The 18,636-nt window shown below is 40.0% G+C and overlaps 2 protein-coding genes across 2 annotated transcripts; both read right to left on the bottom strand.

The window, feature by feature from the left end:
* Positions 1-2,402: 2,402 nt before the first annotated feature.
* Positions 2,403-6,521, bottom strand: LOC147235390 (uncharacterized). The gene is made up of 6 exons (XM_086178656.1): positions 6,510-6,521; positions 6,103-6,186; positions 5,653-5,823; positions 5,257-5,400; positions 3,712-3,776; positions 2,403-3,592 (listed from the first exon to the last, which is right to left on the bottom strand). Exons 2-6 carry the CDS (start codon positions 6,158-6,160, stop codon positions 3,548-3,550), a joined length of 483 nt encoding a protein of 160 aa, XP_086034782.1. The 5' UTR covers positions 6,161-6,186; positions 6,510-6,521; the 3' UTR covers positions 2,403-3,547.
* A 2,516-nt stretch (positions 6,522-9,037) lies between these two features.
* Positions 9,038-17,094, bottom strand: tmem25 (transmembrane protein 25). Its single transcript, XM_086178643.1, has 9 exons — positions 16,800-17,094; positions 15,380-15,502; positions 14,135-14,479; positions 13,743-14,033; positions 13,508-13,639; positions 13,374-13,407; positions 12,782-12,891; positions 9,882-9,962; positions 9,038-9,755 (listed from the first exon to the last, which is right to left on the bottom strand). The coding sequence occupies exons 2-9, from the start codon at positions 15,456-15,458 to the stop codon at positions 9,682-9,684; spliced, it is 1,146 nt and encodes a 381-aa protein (XP_086034769.1). The 5' UTR covers positions 15,459-15,502; positions 16,800-17,094; the 3' UTR covers positions 9,038-9,681.
* Positions 17,095-18,636: the final 1,542 nt, after the last annotated feature.

Here is an 18,636-nt window from a genome sequence, read left to right as displayed (position 1 = left end):
TTGCGGTTCATAGAGAGTGTTGTTATCGAGGGTATTTCTTTTTCACTCGAACACCATCGCATGACACTTCTTTTCCACGCAGACGATCGACGGACGATGAATCTGTGGCTGAGTCTGGGCCTTTAAGAGGAAACACTCAATGCTGTATCTTCGTATTGATCTGCCTTGTCTGCGCGGCGGGGAAAGGGTGGAGGCGCATCGTGGTCTACAACCTGACTTTCTCGTGTCTAACTGCTCCAAAACGTGGGCCTTTATCTGCTTGATGCATCTTTGTGGGAAAGTGTGAGTGGTTGTGTGTTTGCCTGAGCCCCAACCGTCTCCTCCTTTTCTTCACCTCCGTCACAAGACAGATCTTCGCAGCGGTTTTCGAAAGAATGGTAGCTGTTCGTTGGGAGCGATCAAATTTTACAACTTTTTAGATCACTTCCGGGATGTTGAGACTTTCCCCACAAATCACCCCCTGGTCCTCCCAGGACCTCCAAGGCGGCTTTTTCAGCAAACCCTGTCTTGGTTATATCTATCTCTCTTTTCTCTCCATCCATTTTTACACTACATGTAAATATGTATCTTACAAACGCAGGGTGTCGCATAATAGTTTTGACTAGATTTGAAAAAAAAACATCAAACAAAAAAAACAAAAAGTGATAATGGCAGTTATATATAGATAGGGCACACAGCCAGAACAAGAGCGCACATCCGTTAGTAATGATATGATGATGAACACGTAAAAAAAAATGATTTAGGTACAAAAATAAAGCGTATCCATCACAGTAAAGACCACTGATGAAGAAAAAATTGCTACAGCACAAGGTAAACATAGTGCGAAATACACCTGGCGTATTTGTATACATATTTTGACATAAATATTGTCTAACAAGAAAAAAATCAACATGTTTAATTGACTCAAGATATGTTTTAATGTTAAGACTGAGCTCTTATGCGGGAGAGACATTATGCTATGAATTGATAGCTATAGAGAGAATTAGTAGGTTTGCAAAAAAGAATTCAATAAAAATTACATCCATTTTATTTTTGGTCTATAACTACAATATGAAATTATTCAACATCTTTTGAATGATGAGGGACATTCTGAGTGGAAAAATCTGTTTGATGGAAATATGAAGAACCTGTGCAGTCATATGAAACCATGACAACTGTTTTTGCGCAACTGAAAGCTTTTTCTCACAAGAAGTCTTTCACCCTTTTGCATGACCTCATTTCCCAAAAGACGAGAGGTGGATTCGCCGGTCACAAGAAATGACAATTAATGAATCATTTGAGCAACCAGAAACATGAACAACAATCTCCAGCACGAAAGTGATAAAGTGAAAATCAGTTTCCAGTGAAGCGGTTAAACTTCAAAAAATTCAGAATAATGTTTTGATCAAATGTGCCATGTAACTAACAGATAAATTAACCCCGGTCAGCTCAACTTTTCAAATTCAATGGACTCATCTCTTACAACAGGGGCGTGCAAACTTTTTGGTTCAAGGGCCACATTGACTTTTGACATTTGACAGACGGGCCGGGTCACCACAGGATATGATAAAATAAAAAAAAAAAGCATTCGTTAACAGTACACATCAGAATTGTCTGACATTTGGTTTGAAAATAAAACCAGCTTGGTATTGAAGGCTCAGATGTTTACTCGCATTTCATGCACAAACCAGTTTTTCCCTCACAGCTTCACGCCCAGCTCATTCATGTGTGTCAGTATGTCCACAGTAAGGCTAAATCACAAAGCCAATCTGTGTCATTCAGCTCAGGAAAAATCTCAAGTAGCTCCAAAAATGAAATAATCTGTTTGAGCTCCCACATTTATTGATCCAATCATTCAATCATTCACATCACGAATGAATTCTGTACCAATCTTTGGCAGGCCGGATTAAAAAGACCAACAGGCCGGACGTGGCCCGCGGGCCGTAGTTTCCCCACCCCTGTCTTACAAGAAATATTTCAAATGTTGGTGAAATGGTCAAATTACCCTTCATGTGACCTGGGCCGTCTTATCCATATTTGACATGAGACGAGCACCACGGGTTGCTTTCAAGGAAAGGACTCCATGGCACTGATGTTGCTTGTAATTTTCATTCATTCATTCAGTCATTCATTCATTCATTGTCTATGCCGCCTATCTTGATGGCAGGTAAACATTTGAACGGGAACTATTGCAAAGAATCATTGACAAGATGAGACACAAACAAGTGTTGGGTTGACAGATGACCAGGTGCAGATTAAGAGTGAATTTCGACCCCGTGGCCAAAATGGTTGAATGTCATTCATTCATTCTTTATATCCTGCACTCGGGGGTCACAGGGGTGCTGAAAGCTATCCCAGCTGTGATCGGGCAAGAGGTGAGGTGCATCGGAGACTGGTCGATAGCAATCACAGGGCCACATATAGAGACAAACAACCATTTACTTTGTCATGCACATGTATATGGAGAATTATCAAAAACATTTACCGTCATATAGAGACACACAAGCATTCACTCATCTGTGCAATTTAAGGTCTCCTGTGAACTTCATGCATTTTTTGTGTCTGAGGGAAGAAACACCAGAACATGCGGAAAACATGCAAACTCTACAAAGAAAGGCCAACCTTATCAGCGTCAAACCGGGAACCTTCTTGCGGTGATGTAGAAGCGCTAATGGCTGCGACACCATTTAATATCTACTTTACATGAATCTGAATTTCTACATTGGTGGGGCAGGGATATGAAAGAAAACAGGCTACCCCATACCCAAAAGTCAGTCAAAATACATATACAAAAAAAAGAAACATTGTGTGAGTTTCTTCAAACCTTTTGTCAAAATCACAATAAAATAAAGAGCCTTTTTATAAATTACTAAACTGTATCTATCCAGCTATCTAAAGGAGGAGGATGATGTGTCTCTTTGCATTTTGACTCCAGTGAGGGCGGACGTCACATCGCATTCGTCTGGACATGCTTTGACAGCAATCGATTAGGTGTCATCACCGAGCTGACGAGATGAGTCACTTTTGACAAACATGCGTGGCCGGGGTTGTTTTAACCGCAGTGATGAGAAGTTGTGGTTTCACAAATGGAAATGGGATGCCAACAAGTAAAGTTCTTGACTTACGCTTTGGCTTGATGAAACTTAAAAGAAAACTACATAAGCCCATTTATAATTGGTACAAAATAATGTTTTAGGCGGGCAACTGTATCTCAACAGCATTTACAGCTCAATTGGTCCCAGGAAAATATGTAGAAGATTCATCTGACAATAAATATTTACATGAGAAAAAAAAAGTACCGTTTGACTCCATCTGTAAAAGCCGATAGCTATTCCCAACGAATATTCAGTTATATCGTAAAGCAAAAGTTGGCGAGCTACACTGAGACCGCTGTCCTCCAGAGAAAAATGATGAGTTGGTCCAAGAACCGATTAAATGCTGCGCTGGTATTTCTACGACCTTTTTCAAACCCCCAGGGACAAAAAGGTGACTGTCTTCAGGCAGATTTAGAGGGATTTTTTTACTGCCTGAATGATCACGTCGCCATCAGCCCACCGCCCTTCGGTCCTCAGGAAAGCTCGTCATATTCTTTATTGCGGTTGTTTTTCATAAGCTGGAAAAGGAGCAAGGTGGAAAAAGGAGAGAGACAAGGGGATAGAGTTTGTCATTTAACTCCAGAATGTTTAATTGTCTTGCAGTAATAGAAATCTATCATTTCATAATGTAGCCTACCTCCTGGTACCCGCCGTCTGTATCCCTGGCTTTAACTCTCGGGGCATTGTGTGGTGCGCTGGAGCCTGCGGATTATTTTGAGATAAAAATCATGACAGAGAAAGACAACTAGAGAAATGACAGTAGAACATACAAGGCAGAAAAAAAAATTATATACTATCCCTAACTAATAATGCAATAATAAAACTACAAAAATGATTATTACGTGTTTTGGTAGGCCGAGCGGTTGCGATTGAGGATGGAGGATTTCTGTTATCAGGCCCCAAATATCATTAATTCTCTATCTATATGGCTACATACAGGATCGTGGGGGATATTTGTATTATTTCCTAAAATTACCGCTAAGTCTTTACACTTCTTTGTTGCATTACTTTAATTGGTCTGGGTTTCAGCACGATTGATTTATTACTTTATTTGTATCTACCAGAAAAAAATGGGATACACTTTCATACAGAACAAACAAATAAATAAATGAATATGAGGCTCTGAAGTGCGCAATTAACCAGTAATTAATCAAACAAAACGCATTAATGAATTGGATTATAGCAACGGGTGAATAATTTAAAGGCTTGAAATATTGGGAAATTGATTGTTAATTGCTTAAAAACATTTTTTTCAACACTGATAAATACGTTTTAGCATTAACTGGCACCACCTTAAAATCCTGATTACATATAATTTGATTTGTTTCCATTCTATTCCACCTGACGCCAGCTGTTGTCACTTTTAGTAATATATATGTGTGATATATATTTTATAAATGTATATGTATGTGCATGAGTTTTTTTTGGTTTGTGAACTGCATCGTCACTTCTATTGTTTTATGTGAACTGTTTCTTTGGATCTGTATTTTGTAAATATGTATTCAAATTCAAACACTTTCATTGTTGTTCCACAAAGGGCAACAAAAGTGGGAGAAAACAGTTCCATTGGGAGATAACAATTCCAGTGTTGTCGCAAAAACAAAAATAAAAAGGCAGAACATATCAATAGCAATAAGACATAGCATATGAGACAAAAATATCGGTCAACAGCTAAAAGAATACAAAAACATAGATAAATAAAAAAAAATCTAGTTGGCATTTGCAGTGGAGTCGCTTAGGGTTTATTGCACAGTATTGTATTTAATGATCAAGTCTTACGGGTTGTGCGGAATTCAATGCAACGACAGCTCTGGCATAAAAAATTGTTTTTCAATTAGTTTGTTTTTGCTTTGATAGTCCTAAAAATGTGTTTATGTCTGGGTACTGTCCTTGAGTGTTTAGTAAGCGACTTGAATCAAATCTATTATTATTATTATTTTTATTATTATTATTATCATCATTATTATTATTATTGTTATTTTAAAGCACCTTAATAGAAATTCACGTATTTCTCTGACATCAGTTATTTTACTTTGATCGAGTTACACAAAACCTATCAAATATCCATAACTCTGTCCTTTATAGTGTGTTTTTACCCAATGTGGAGGTGTATTTTGGTAGGTACGATAGCTAAGCGGGCAGGTAGGTAGCAAGGAGGGGAGGTAGGTAGGAGGGCATTTACTTTTTCTCTGAGGGGCAACGGGACCAATCGGACCATGAGACGCGATGAGATAAACAGCCACTCCGATTGCAACGGTGGCCACCACATCTCCCAAGGCCAGTCCTGTCACCCAAATTTCATCCAGATCCACACAGTTTTCACAGGCTGGGGAAACACATACACACACACACACGCACACACACACGCACACACACACACACACACACACACACACACACACACACACACGCACACACACACACACACACACACACACACACACACACACACACACACACACACACACACACACACACACACATACACATACAAATACACACACACACACACACACACACACGTCAATATAGGAATCATATAGGAAAAGTAATGCTTTTGATTGGTTGCACAACTTACTCCGAAATTTAACATGGATCAAAGTGTTTTTTGAGTCTTCACATGGGTACGTTCCAGAGTTCTCATCTATGTAACTCAACGAAAGTTCTCTTGTTGTGGCTCTTTCCACACAGCTGATATTAAACCCCCCGTCAACAGGAATCACTATCACTTCAGTGTCTTCTGTTCTTGCTGTGGAGGGAATTGAAAAAGAATGCAAGTTACAGTTTTTACTGACCTGCTTTCTACGAGCATATATATCTGTGTACACGAGGTCCAAACACACAGATAATCAATACAGCTGAATGATTTGCAAAGAAGGAAAATCACCATATTTCCTTCAAGCTAAAGTGAAATTCAATTTGCTTCTCTTCAAAGTAATTAAATGGGGATGGACTTTTTGGCCCTGACCCTTACTTACATAAGATAAACACTTTTTTTTTTCCAAAACACAAAGTCACAGCATCTTACCAGTAGGCATCCAAAGCAGCAGCAGCAGAAGGGAAGGCAGAAGTATCAGGACTTTCATCGTGCTTTCAGTCCCTGTGGCTCGTGCTGATGAAAGATGGCGACTTTGGTGTCACTGAAAGAGCAAGGAGCGAACCGTTTTCTACTTGCAAGGCAACCATTTTATTTTCTACTTTTTCTTAATGGAACTCAGAGGCTGTAGATCTCATTGTGGCTGCTCGTGCAATATAATAGTACCAGTATATAAGCATTAAATAAGTATTAAATGTAATTAATAAACTTTTTCTAATCGCCATCTTTTTACATTTTTTTTTTTCTAAATTGGCCTTAGTCAAAATACAGCAGAATGATTTTAAAATCGAAAAACACAAAAATAGATGTAAATAAATGACCTTGAAAAGAATACTGACCTGGAACAACAGTTCAGCGTCCTGGCTGCCGTTGTATGCTTCATATATCACTATGTGTCTGTGTTTCTGTGTGTGTGCGTTTTTGTGTGTCAGCAGGAAGTGAATGTCATTGGTTTGTTTTCTCTGGCAGCAGAAGGCTGTAAAGGAACACGGCAAAACAAATTTCATGAACATTTTGCGACACGCATTTACTGAAGTACAAATCCTCTCCCTGTTCAGAAGGCTTCATACTTCAATTCTATTATATTTTACTGTACGTTAGATATTTGAGAATTTCCATTCAGCATGTAAAGATCCATTATCAACAACTACTACAAGAGTTGACTACTGAAGACCCAAAAGTAGCAGATATTAGTAAAAGAGAGGAAGTCTTGTATGTATTGTAAGAGGAAGTCTGGAGTAGTAGAGAAGTACGTTAGACAGGTGCAGGACATGTATGCTAGCTGTGAGACAGCAGTTCAAGGTGGAGGTGGGACCCCATCACGGATCAGCTCTGAGCCCCTTTTTGTTTGCAGTGGTGATGGACAGGCTGACAGATGAGGTTAGACAGGAATCTCGATGGACCATGATGTTTGCAGATGACATTGTGATATTTAGTGAGAGCAGAGAACAGCTTGAGGAAAATTTAGAGAAGTGGAGGTATGCACTAGAAAGGAGAGGAATGAAGGTTAGTTGCAGCAAGACAGAGTATATGTGTGTGAATAAGAGGAACTCAGGTGGAACAGTGAGGCTACAGGGAGAGGAGATCAAGAAGTTTGAGGATTTCAGGTACTTGGGATCAGTGCAGTCCAGAGCAACGGAGAGTGTGGAAAACCGGGGTAGAGACGGGGTCAAGCGGGCTGGAATGGGTGGAGACAAGTGTCAGGGGTACTATGGGATAGAAGGCAATCAGCCAGAATGAAAGGAGAGGTGTACAAGACAGTGGTGTGACCAGCGATGCTGTATGGCCTTGCAACAGTTACAATGCCGAAAAGACTGGAGGCAGAGCTAGAGGTCGAAGATATGAAGACGCTAAGGTTCTCTTTGGGAGTGACCAGGATGGATAGGATCAGGAATTAGTCTATCAGAGGAACAGCACATGTTCGATGGTTTGAAGAGAAGATCAGAGAAGCCAGACTGAGGTGGTTGGGTCATATACAGAGGAGGGATAGTGAATATATTGGTATACGGATGCTGGAATTGGAGCTGCCAGGCAGGAGGTCAAGAGGAAGACCAAAGAGAAGACTTATGGACGCAGTGCGAGAATATGAAGGTAGTTGGTGTGAGAGAGGAAGATACAGACAATAGGGAAGAAGAAGATCTTATTACTTATGGTGAAACTGGTGGACTCGTGGCTTCAATAAAACACAGTTTTTACTTTCATTATAACATATAACATAATACATAAACTAGACAACTGACCCTTGATTACAAAGCCGGAAAATGTTTATCCCCAGCAACAGTTCATAATTACTAAACACTGCCAGATCAGCAGAAATGAAACCAAAAATGTGTGAGTCCAAGCCAAATCTTAAAGCGATCAATTTACAGGTTGACAGTTGTTGTTACAGTACTTATTTGTGTTATACTGCTAACTGTTACCACTTCCTGTATAGCTCACTAAAATTGGCTAGGAAAAAAATTCTCTAGTAAATGATAGATTATCTTCTGGTGTACCACCTTTTATTTCATTTTACATTAGTCAGAACAGATTCGACACTCTCCAAAGGCTATGAAAAGTCACATGACCAACCTGAACAGGAAAATATTGAGTAAGTCGCTTTGTATTTATTTGAAATTAATGATTCTGTGACACAAATTACTATACTGTTTTGTCTCTTTGGGAAATGTGAAAGCGGCTCCGTCTGGTAAACTCACACACATACAATCATGAACACAACCATGTATGTTCATATGAATATTTTAATTCCTTTTGTCTTGTAAATGTTACTCCAACTGTGTGTGACAGCCTGCATTCCCTCTTTAGCGAAACTCAGAAGCAGCAGAGACATGAAGGATCGCTCCCACAACACAAGACTGTTTCCTGTCAGATGAGAAGCCACAATTCATGACCTGAAGCACCTGGTGTGCAGCTTCCCCAACACACACACACACACACACACACACACACACACACACACACACACACACACACACAGAGAGAGAGAGAGAGAGAGAGAGAGAGAGAGAGAGAGAGAGAGAGAGAGAGAGAGAGAGAGAGAGAGAGAGAGAGAGAGAGAGAGAGAGAGAGAGAGAGAGAGAGAGAGAGAGAAAGAGATAGTGCACCCACAAGATAAAATATTCAGTTAATGCACTTAGTATTTTGTTATTCTTGGTGATAGAATTTATATGTACATAGACGAACGAGTGATGCAACAGTTCATTCACCATTATTCAGACAGAAAACCAACCTCTCTCTTGCACTGTGAGAAAAACACACATCACCGCTGGAGACTGACGCAGTGTCTCAACCAATGTGGGACCTTAGAGCACCCTCTAGTGGGTACCAATAATTCCACTGCAGATAAAGGCATTTAGTTTATCCATTTTCAATATCATCTTTATTATATGTCTTCTTTATACACATATACATATGCATACAAATATACAGTACATTGAATGTTACATGTCCATATACAAATACATACTCTATACTTGTGTGCCTTTTTATTTGAGTACTATCAGTCAAAATTTAGAATTTCATACACAATTACACTATCTCTGGTGTTAGCTTCAAACAATGGATGCATTCCAGCAATGTGACAGGGAGGAAGACAATTTGAGCATGTGCTTAAGGGGAAGAGGGAGGGGGGAGTCTTGTCAAGACATACAGAGTTCGAGTTCCTATTTGCTTTGTGCTGACAACATGTCATTGCCGTGAATACCAGAGCACTAATTTGAGAGAAAAACAGTCTCCCCCTTGTTGTTTAGTTTCTTGATTTGCTTTTTGTTCACATACATTTATGCAACAGTTGCAGAAACCTGGTGATCCTGCACGTAGCCTGGGGTTTCCCGGCTTAGCTTACATGACATTTCATAGTCAGCCTGAACCAGCTCCAGGGTTACTAATGATCATTTGAATATCTGACTGGCAGTTGGTCTGGAAGTCTGTTTTGCAGCTGCACTTTTAGAAGTAAGTATGTCTGCATGCATAGTGTGTGTATGTGTGTGTTGTGTGTTACTTCAAGGTCATTCAGAGCCAGATCTCCTCACTGCTTGTGCTATTGACCTTATAGATGTAGCCAACCATCGGATATCTGGCAAAACCTGAAAAGAAATTCAGGAGGAGAGAGAACATTAAGTACATCAGTCCGTCCTCTCTGCGGTTTCTTAAGCACTAAACTAAAACTATCAGTAATGAGAAAAGCTACAGCACTGGAGTGTTTCCCTAACCTCTGGCGGCGTAGGCTAAAGACAGATCTTCATCCTCCTCCTCATCTTTCTTCTTCTCTCCCACACTGTTCTGCTGGACGGCTTCTCGGGCAGCCAAAAATGATGCAGGAGAAATTGGAGGGTACACCACAATGTAAACAATAATGCAGCAATGCTTTTCAAGGAACAAGTCCTAGCAATAATATGTTTATATTTACTTAATGGTGTTCTATTGGTATTTAGAGAAATCAATGGAGTTTCTACGACATCTTCTTAATCCTTCATCAGATGTAATTTCCGTTGACCTTTATATTTCTACTATGAATTTTTTGTTTTTATCTACAATGAATCATATAAACTTTATGATAATGATATCCCAAAGCCATAAGGTCAACACTCTAAACTAGTTCAGCAGCTCTTATTTTGTGTCAGTTGAGTTTGTGGGCTATTAATTATAATTTAAAAAAAAAAGAAATGGCAAACCAGTAATTGAAAGCGGTTGTCCAATCTATGGAATTATATATATGTATATAGCAGGGCAAAATGATTTATTTAGCCACCAATTCTGCAAGTTTTCCCACGTAAAAAGATGATAGAGGCCTGTCATTTTCATCATAGGTACAATTCAACTATGAGACAGAATGCAAAAAAAAATCCAGAAAATCACATTTTCTGAATTTTAAAGAATTTATTTGCAGATTGTGGTGAAAGACACGTATTTGGCCAGCAACAAAAGTTCGTCACAATACTTTGTTGTATACCCTTTGCTGGCAATGACAGAGGTCAAATGTTTTCTGTAAGTCTTCACAAGGTTTTCACACACAATTGCTGGTATTTTGGCCCACTCCTCCATGCAGATCTCCTCTTGAGCAGTGACGTTTTGGGGCTGTCGCTGGGCAACACAAAGTTTCAACTCCCTCCAAAGATTTTCTATGGGGTTGAAATCTGGAGACTGGCAAAGCCACTCCAGGACCTTGAAATGCTTCTTACGAAGCCACTCCTTCGTTGCCCTGGCGGTGTGTTTGGGATCATTGTGATGCTTAAAGGCCCAGCTGAGATTCATTTTTGATGCCTTTGCAGATGGAAGGAGGTTTTCATTCAGAATCTCACGATTCATGGCCCCATTCATTCTTTCCTTTACACGGATCAATCGTCCTGGTCCCTTTGCAGAAAAACAGCCCGAAAGCATGATGTTTCCACACCCATGTTTCAAGGTAGATATGGTGTTATTTGGATACAATGCAGCATCCCTTCTCCTCCAAACACAAGAAGTTGAGTTTTTACCAAAAACTTCTATTTTGTGTTCATCTGACCGCAGGACATTCTCCTAATTGTCTTCGGGGTTATCCAAATGCTCTCTAGAAAAGTTCAGATGGGCCTGGACATGTACTGGCTTCAGCAGGGGAACACGTCTGGCACTGCAGGATTTGAGTCCCTGGCGGCGTAGTGTGTTACTGATGGTAGCCTTTGCTACTTCGTTCCCAGCTCTCTGCAGGTCATTCACTAGGTCCCCCTGTGTGGTTCTGGGATTTTTGCTCACCATTCTTGTGATCTTTTGACCTCCAGGGAGTGTGATCTTGCGTGGAGCCCCAGATCGAAGGAGATTATCAGTGGTCTTGTATGTCTTCCATTTTCTAATATTTGCTCCCACAGTTGATTTCTTCACACCAAGCTGCTTACCTATTGCAGATTCAGTCTTCCCAGCCTGGTGCAGGTCTACAATTTTGTTTCTGGTGTCCTTTGACAGCTCTTTGGTCTTGGCCATAGTGGAGTATGGAATGTGACTGTTTGAGGTTGTGGACAAGTGTCTTTTATTCTGATAACCAGTTCAAACAGGTGCCATTAATACAGGTAATGTATGTAGGACTAAGGCGCCCCTTACAAAAGAAGTTACACGTCAGACATCTTGCTTGTTTGTAGGTAACCAAATACTTATTTTCCTCCATAATTTTCAAATAAATTCTTTAAAAATCAGATCATGTGATTTTCTGTTGTTTTTTTTTTCACATTCTGTCTCATAGTTGCAGTGTACCTATGATTCTCTCACCTTTTTAAGTGGGAGAACTTGAACAATTGGTGGCTGACTAAATACTTTTTTGCCCCACTGTGTGCATACTGTAAATATATATGTATATATATATATATATATCAAATTTCATAAGGTTTGCTATTCCTTTTTTTTCAAAATTAATAAATGACCCACAAACTCAACTGAAACAAAGAACTTTCTTGAACTGTTTACAGTGTTTACAGTGTCGTCAGAAAGGTATTGGGGTATCCCTATCATAAATTTCCATCGTTATACAGTTCACAGTAGATAAGAACAAAGGATTTATGCAAGAAATATAGGTTCGAAGAAATTAGATCAAATAGAGGATTGAAGAACAGCTGAAATGAGTCGAGGCTCAAATTGTTACATCTAGTATAATATAAATAGGTTTATATTATATCAGAATGCCTTTTTGAATTAAAATCACAGCCGGAATAGTGAATTAATTACTTCCTGTATTTGTAAAAAACAAAAAATTACAGGTACCATGGAGGACAGAGAGGAAGTTTCAATAGTTGCAGTAGTTTAAATCCCAACAGTTAATGAACTTGCATCTTCGCAGAATCATCTCTACGACAAGCTGCAAACCCAATTTGCTGACGAAAACCACAATAGGATTCAATTCCGCAAATGTATGGTGCGTGGGGACATTTCTCCCTATGTGATACCACACATAGTAGAACAGACTAGTAGAAAATTTGTGTGTGCGAAAATTATTTAATTGGGGGTTTTGCATTTTGGTACATTTACTTAAAAGATAGCCATAGTGAAATTGTGAATATTTATTGAGCCGAGCCGAGAATCATATCAAAGGCATGTTCGTCCCGTCCCCCAAGGTGAAAGTGTTTGCCCTCTTATAAATGTGTTTTACCTTTTTTCAAAGTGCTTAGGTCATTGAGCTGCATGTTGGAAGGCAGAGACATGTTTTCCCTGGGGATGTAAGTCTTATCAGCTTTCTCCACCTTAAGATTTGCTGAGTCACTGCAGACGACAAGAGACATCAGAGGTGCATGAGACATGTTATGGTCTTTTAGAGGAACTCAATGCACTAAGAGAGGAACAAAATATACATTGACTCAGTAACGAGATGACATGATAAGTGCATGTTTTGAAATACGAAATAATGAATCTTAAGGACACTGATCACATGAGATTTTGATAGGAAATAAACAGATGAGTTCAAATGAAAAGAGGTGGCATAATATGATTTAATGAGACAAAATTATGATTTTGTATCATGAGATGAGGAATGTGATGAGATACAAAGTCTCTATGTGTGATGATGATGATCAGTAAGGTATGTGAATGAGCCAGAATTGCTACAATATACAACCAGAATTAACCAAAATTCAGCTTGAAACAAGTAGCTTAAGACTAAAACTTTTGATTTAGTATTGAATCTGGTATTTTTCTATCCCGGTTTATTTATTGTCTTACTGGTGAGGAGATTAAATGTGATTTACCTTTTCTTTGTCATCAAGATCTCCACTGGTTCGTCTGCAAGACAAAAGATCAAGATTCATGTTTTATTTGTATGCTACATTTATTAGCAGTTTGCCAGCTGCCAGATACACACACTAACCACTTCTATTCTCACCAATGGTCTTGTTCTTGTTTTGTTGCATGAGGCAGAGAACAATGAGACTGAGAATGAGGAGGGCCACGAAAGCCATCGCTCCTCCGGTCACGATCCCCAGCATCGGCACCTCCACACGAGACTGTAGGAATTCTGGAGGAAAGATTGATTGATTTTCCTAAGCGTCCATGATTGATAATGTTCTTAATTTATTTCTTCATTAATCCCCTCAACCCTCCACCCCTTTTGCACTAACCTGCCAATTTGAGGTTGCTATGCGCTGTCCCAACACTATTGCTGGCGTTCACGGCAACGTCCCCTGAAATGGTGCTCAGTGTGACCCTCAGCGTGTGATTGGTCAGCCAGGGATAAATTCGGGAATCTAGAATGAGGAAGTCTGAGGTGTTGGCTAACAGCTGGCCAGACTGGTCCACAAAGCTTATGGTGGCAGGTGGATTCGACCGGACCAAAGCAAAGAGGATCAGAGAAAGGTCAGGGTCTGAGGTTTCACTTAAGTGGGCGCTGACCCTGACGATCTCCGGCTTGACTACAAGACAGCGGGGAAGAACAACGTCACACTTTGTCGACTGTCTAGATTTAACTTTCCATGTAAATCTATAAATTGTACCAAATAAACTGAAAACTCACACTGTACATTGAGCATCATTGTGGCGTTATAGCTCTCTCCTGAGCCGGGATATGACGCAACACACACCAGTTCTTTGTCCCATTTCCTTGCCCGAAGAGCGATGGTACTATTGCGAATTGCCCCTGGCGTCCTGAAGTTGGAGTCTTCCTGCGGTATCATTACCAAGCGCCCACGTTCTGGCGACAGCCTCCTCTGCTGCTCCCCATTCAGGTACCAGGTCAGTGATGGCGGTGCATGAGAATCCCAGCCATCTGACTGACACTTGAACCTGTGAGTCACGTTCTCCTGCAGTGTCACGGCTGCCTGGTGCCATCCATCAATCTTGGGGGTGGGTCCGACTGCACCTACGTGTGCATCATTAAGTTTGCTACTCCAGAAAATGTGGGGTTCTAACTAAATATTATATGTTTTTTAATGTTGTTAATGTAGAAGTTGCACCCTATTTAGAGGACATTCTTCCATTACAGCCATGAGTTTGAGCCTTTTTTTTATTTTGTGATCTGATAATGGAGAAGACTACAATGGAAGAAGACTCCTTGACAAAACTTTAAAACCTAAATTTAAAACCCCGGAAAATGTTTTTTTATGGCAAAATCTCACACTAATGGTCACTAATATTCCAAAAATGCACACCATTAATGCTGCGTTCTCTGCAAGACTATCCCAGCAAAATAATACAAACAAAAATACTTCCACATTATTTAGCCAGATTTGAAACTTTGAGATATTTTTTTTTTTCACTAACAGTTATATAGGTTTTTAAATTGTAAACAGATCCCTAATAAAGATGTAGCTTGTGAAGCAAAAATTGTGTTTCCTGATTTTGTAACGTTTCAAAGCTTCATTCAGGTTCTTGTTTTCATACTTAATATATTTAGAAGCTAATTCTAATAAAACTGCTGATTTGGGAAAAAAAACAACAAAATTAGATGTTGTTAAGCTAAAAGGGAAGGTAACTGGAGGTCAGCCAAAGGAAACAAAACACATTATGCCTGAATAATACACTATAATCGACATGAAACACATTTATTTTTAGATTTTTGCCTGGGTTCCTCAAATATGTAGCTGGCTATGGTTTACAGGATACTAAAAAAAATTACATTTTTTACTAGAGTAACTAGTGTGCTAACATCTACTGTATGTTATTTCTCAGTATAATTACAAGGGACAGAGCAACAATCAATCAACAATCAATCAAAAGGATGGGCAATATTGTGTATTTCTGTAGAGCGAGTTGACAGTACCAGTCCAGGATAACGCCAGTGTGTGGAGAAACACAACAGCAGAGCCGGACGCCCACTTTCTCCGACTCACACCGTCCATTCTGGCTCGACAGAGCTCCGCACCTTACGCACACATACATCTACCTGCTCAGACAGGATAAACAGAAAAATGAAAATGAAAAATTAATCATAGCAAAATTTGAAAAACATGAACATTATGTGTGGACTAATTTTAGTCTGTTTTGGTTTTGATGAAAATACCTAGTTAATAGAAGCTAATAAAATGTTTTAAAAGTTATAATATTGATATTATCGTAGACATCGACTAACAGTAACAGTATAGTGAATGACTGACTATAATTAATGGGTAGTAATTCCCTGATATTTTGTCAGTGCTTCCTTCTCTTTAACAGGTTAAGGTAAAGCTTCAACATTATAATGCAACTCTAACACTATTTGCCTTTTCCAAATGTCAACATATTGACTTGACATGTCGGTAAGTCACAAGTTGGCCCCGTTCTGTTCAGAGTCTCATGAGAGAACCCTAAAGCCCAATTTTTTGCTTTTGCAAAAAGCATTGAAAACCTATCTTCATAAAATAAGTTGCTAATTTCGTAGCTAATTCACCATCCAAGTACTATATTATGGGTTGGTGTAATGTTATGTCTTTGTGGTCAGCAAAAGCATCCCAACAAACAGGGCATGTTTTTCTCCCCAAGTAATCTCTATTCACTTCATTGTCTGTCTGAACTATAGGTCTTTTTATCTGAAAGATGTCAGCAAGGCCAACGGGAACCATGAGTAGTTCCTGCTTCTCGCTGCTTAAAAAATGCTTAGGTTAGTGTTCTTTGTTTAGTTATTTTTATTGTTGTTGTTGTTGTTGTGTTGTGGTGGTGATGGTGAACAATTATATCCCCATTGAAGCCACAGGGTAACGCTGTGCTTCAGGCCTGAATATTCCAAACGTGTGTTTTGAAAGCTTCGCGATACAGTAAAATCGCACAGATAAAAATGCTATTTGCAAACTGATGATTGCAGCTCCATTATAAAACATTCAAAGCAAGGTTTGGCTTGAAGGGGTATGAGGTGAGAGAGGGAAACAGTAATGTCACTTGTTTACTTGCTATGAGGGGCCATTTGATCTGTGAGTATGTGCAGTACGAACACAGAAACTGAGAGGTAAACAGACAGAGAAAAACAAGGAAATTCCATTAATTCTACTAACATGCAAACATGGTAGAGGGCGTCAGAGCAACTGGGCCGCAGGCTGAGGATGCTTGGTTTTGCATTGACAATAAAGGCAATTTGAGAGGAAGCAAAGGGCTACAGAGCAGATTCAGACACACATGCTGCGATTGTAACGATGCATTTCTGCATGTCAGCACAGATGTGTGCACTTCACAACTGAAGCAAAGCCCTTAATAACACACACAGTTATTACCTCAGCCCTTTCTGAAGACAGTGATGTGATTCAGCCTGCTGGAACTCCATGGCTGCAGAGGAGGAAAGGAAGGATGATAACACCAGAGAGATGAGAGGCAGCTCTCCCTGACTCAGTTGCTTTCCCATTTGCGTACACACACACACGCACTCACACACACACACATGCACGTACGCACGCACACACACACACACACAAACAGCTCTGCAGGGTATGGCAGCTACAGTCGCTGCATTCACTTGCTGGCAGGCTGGCAGGGACGGCTGACGCAGGCAGTCACGCTGTCGCCACTTCGAGGAGGAGAGAGTGGGAGGGAGGAGAGGAAAAGCAAGTGAGAAAAGGAGCTAGCAGCACAGGAGATGGAGAGGGAGAGAGTGGGATGGGTGCAAGGAGAAAAGGAGAGGATGCATTCAGGTGAGTGGGGTTGAAAACAGCAAAGAGCTGATGTTGTAGAGAGGAGGGGGCAAACATCAATCTTCAATTGAGGTTTTGACCACAGGATTGTGGTGGAGGAGAGATTGTTGAAAGGGGATTACCAGATCCTTCTCTCCCATCTGTCATGCCTGTCCATCAATGGACTTGTGCAAGTACCCTGCAATGCCCAGACAGAAAAAGCACTACACAGCTCCCACGGTCTGAGCTCAATTATTTCCGACTGAGAAGTCTTTGCAGCACAGCCGTGCAGACCGGAGCAGCAGCACACAGAGCACTGAAGCCAAGAGGAAGAGAAATTGAAACTAATTCGGAGCAGGATGCGGGGTGAACACAGATTTTGACTTGTTTTCAAAGTGTTGTCAAAAAAACATTGTTAAGATGTTGACAGATTTTTTTTTTTCCAGGTATCTCACAGGTGTAGTTTAAGATAAATCAATCCTGTCTTCGCCTCAATTTCTAGTTAAATGCCATGCACTTATGGGAAATAAATTGTCAATCTGGAACGCTGAAATTATACCATTATCTGAATGTATATTCAGTGAATTCAGACAAGCAATGCTTCACGGCAACCATAAATTTGGAGTGCAAACTACCAAACAACACCAAGCATGGCACACAAACATACCAACAAAATAGAAACACTTCAACCCACTGTTAGCAATTGTGTGACAATTGTGAGCATGTTTGCACCTGTACATCACCCATGAGTATTTTTAACATATATTTTAGTGTGTTAGTACACAGAAGCATCCCTTCATTTATTCATTATTCATATCACTTACCCAGTAGTTAGTGTTGTGGTGAGAGGTGAATCCATTGGACTGAATTCACTGGATTAAGTCACTGATGGGTTGCAAGAGAAAAAATGGAGTCTAAATCATAAAAAGTAGAATTTTGTACAGCCATGCAAGAGTTGGATTGTCCTCGCCGGTGAGTCAGCCGAAGCAGGCGGAGAGAACTGAAAAAACTTGAAAGTCTTACAGAGGCATGGAGAGGCCGATGAAGAAAAAATACTCTTCCCCCAAAGGCAATGCCAAGAACCGTTGTCAGAGAGATCTTTTAGCTACCAGATTTGTATGTGAGGATGCCTTGCTAAAAGTGAGGCTGGAGCCGGATGTCAAACAAAACACTGCAGCAGTGGAGGTTAAGAGGGAGCAAATCCTCACATCAAGTTTCATGTGGAGCAGGAGAAACATTCAACGACCACCTCACTTGTGAGACAGGAGAAGTTGAATACCAGAGAGAGATGAAGAAAAAAAAATTAACTAATGAGGGTAAAGAACAACAAGGTGAATTAATTGAAGAAACCTACTCTTTCGGACAGAAGAAAGATCGCAGTGTGAGTGAACAAGGACAATCTAGAGAATTAAACTGGATTCGGTATTTTGGATTAAAACAAAAA

Source organism: Fistularia commersonii, chromosome 3 (genome assembly GCF_037954325.1).
Source record: "Fistularia commersonii isolate RoL2024-O1a breed Wild chromosome 3, RoL_Fcom_v1.0, whole genome shotgun sequence".
NCBI lineage: Eukaryota > Metazoa > Chordata > Actinopteri > Syngnathiformes > Fistulariidae > Fistularia > Fistularia commersonii.
The sequence above is the reverse complement of the archived record's forward strand: the minus strand, read 5'-3'. Positions and strand labels throughout refer to the sequence as shown.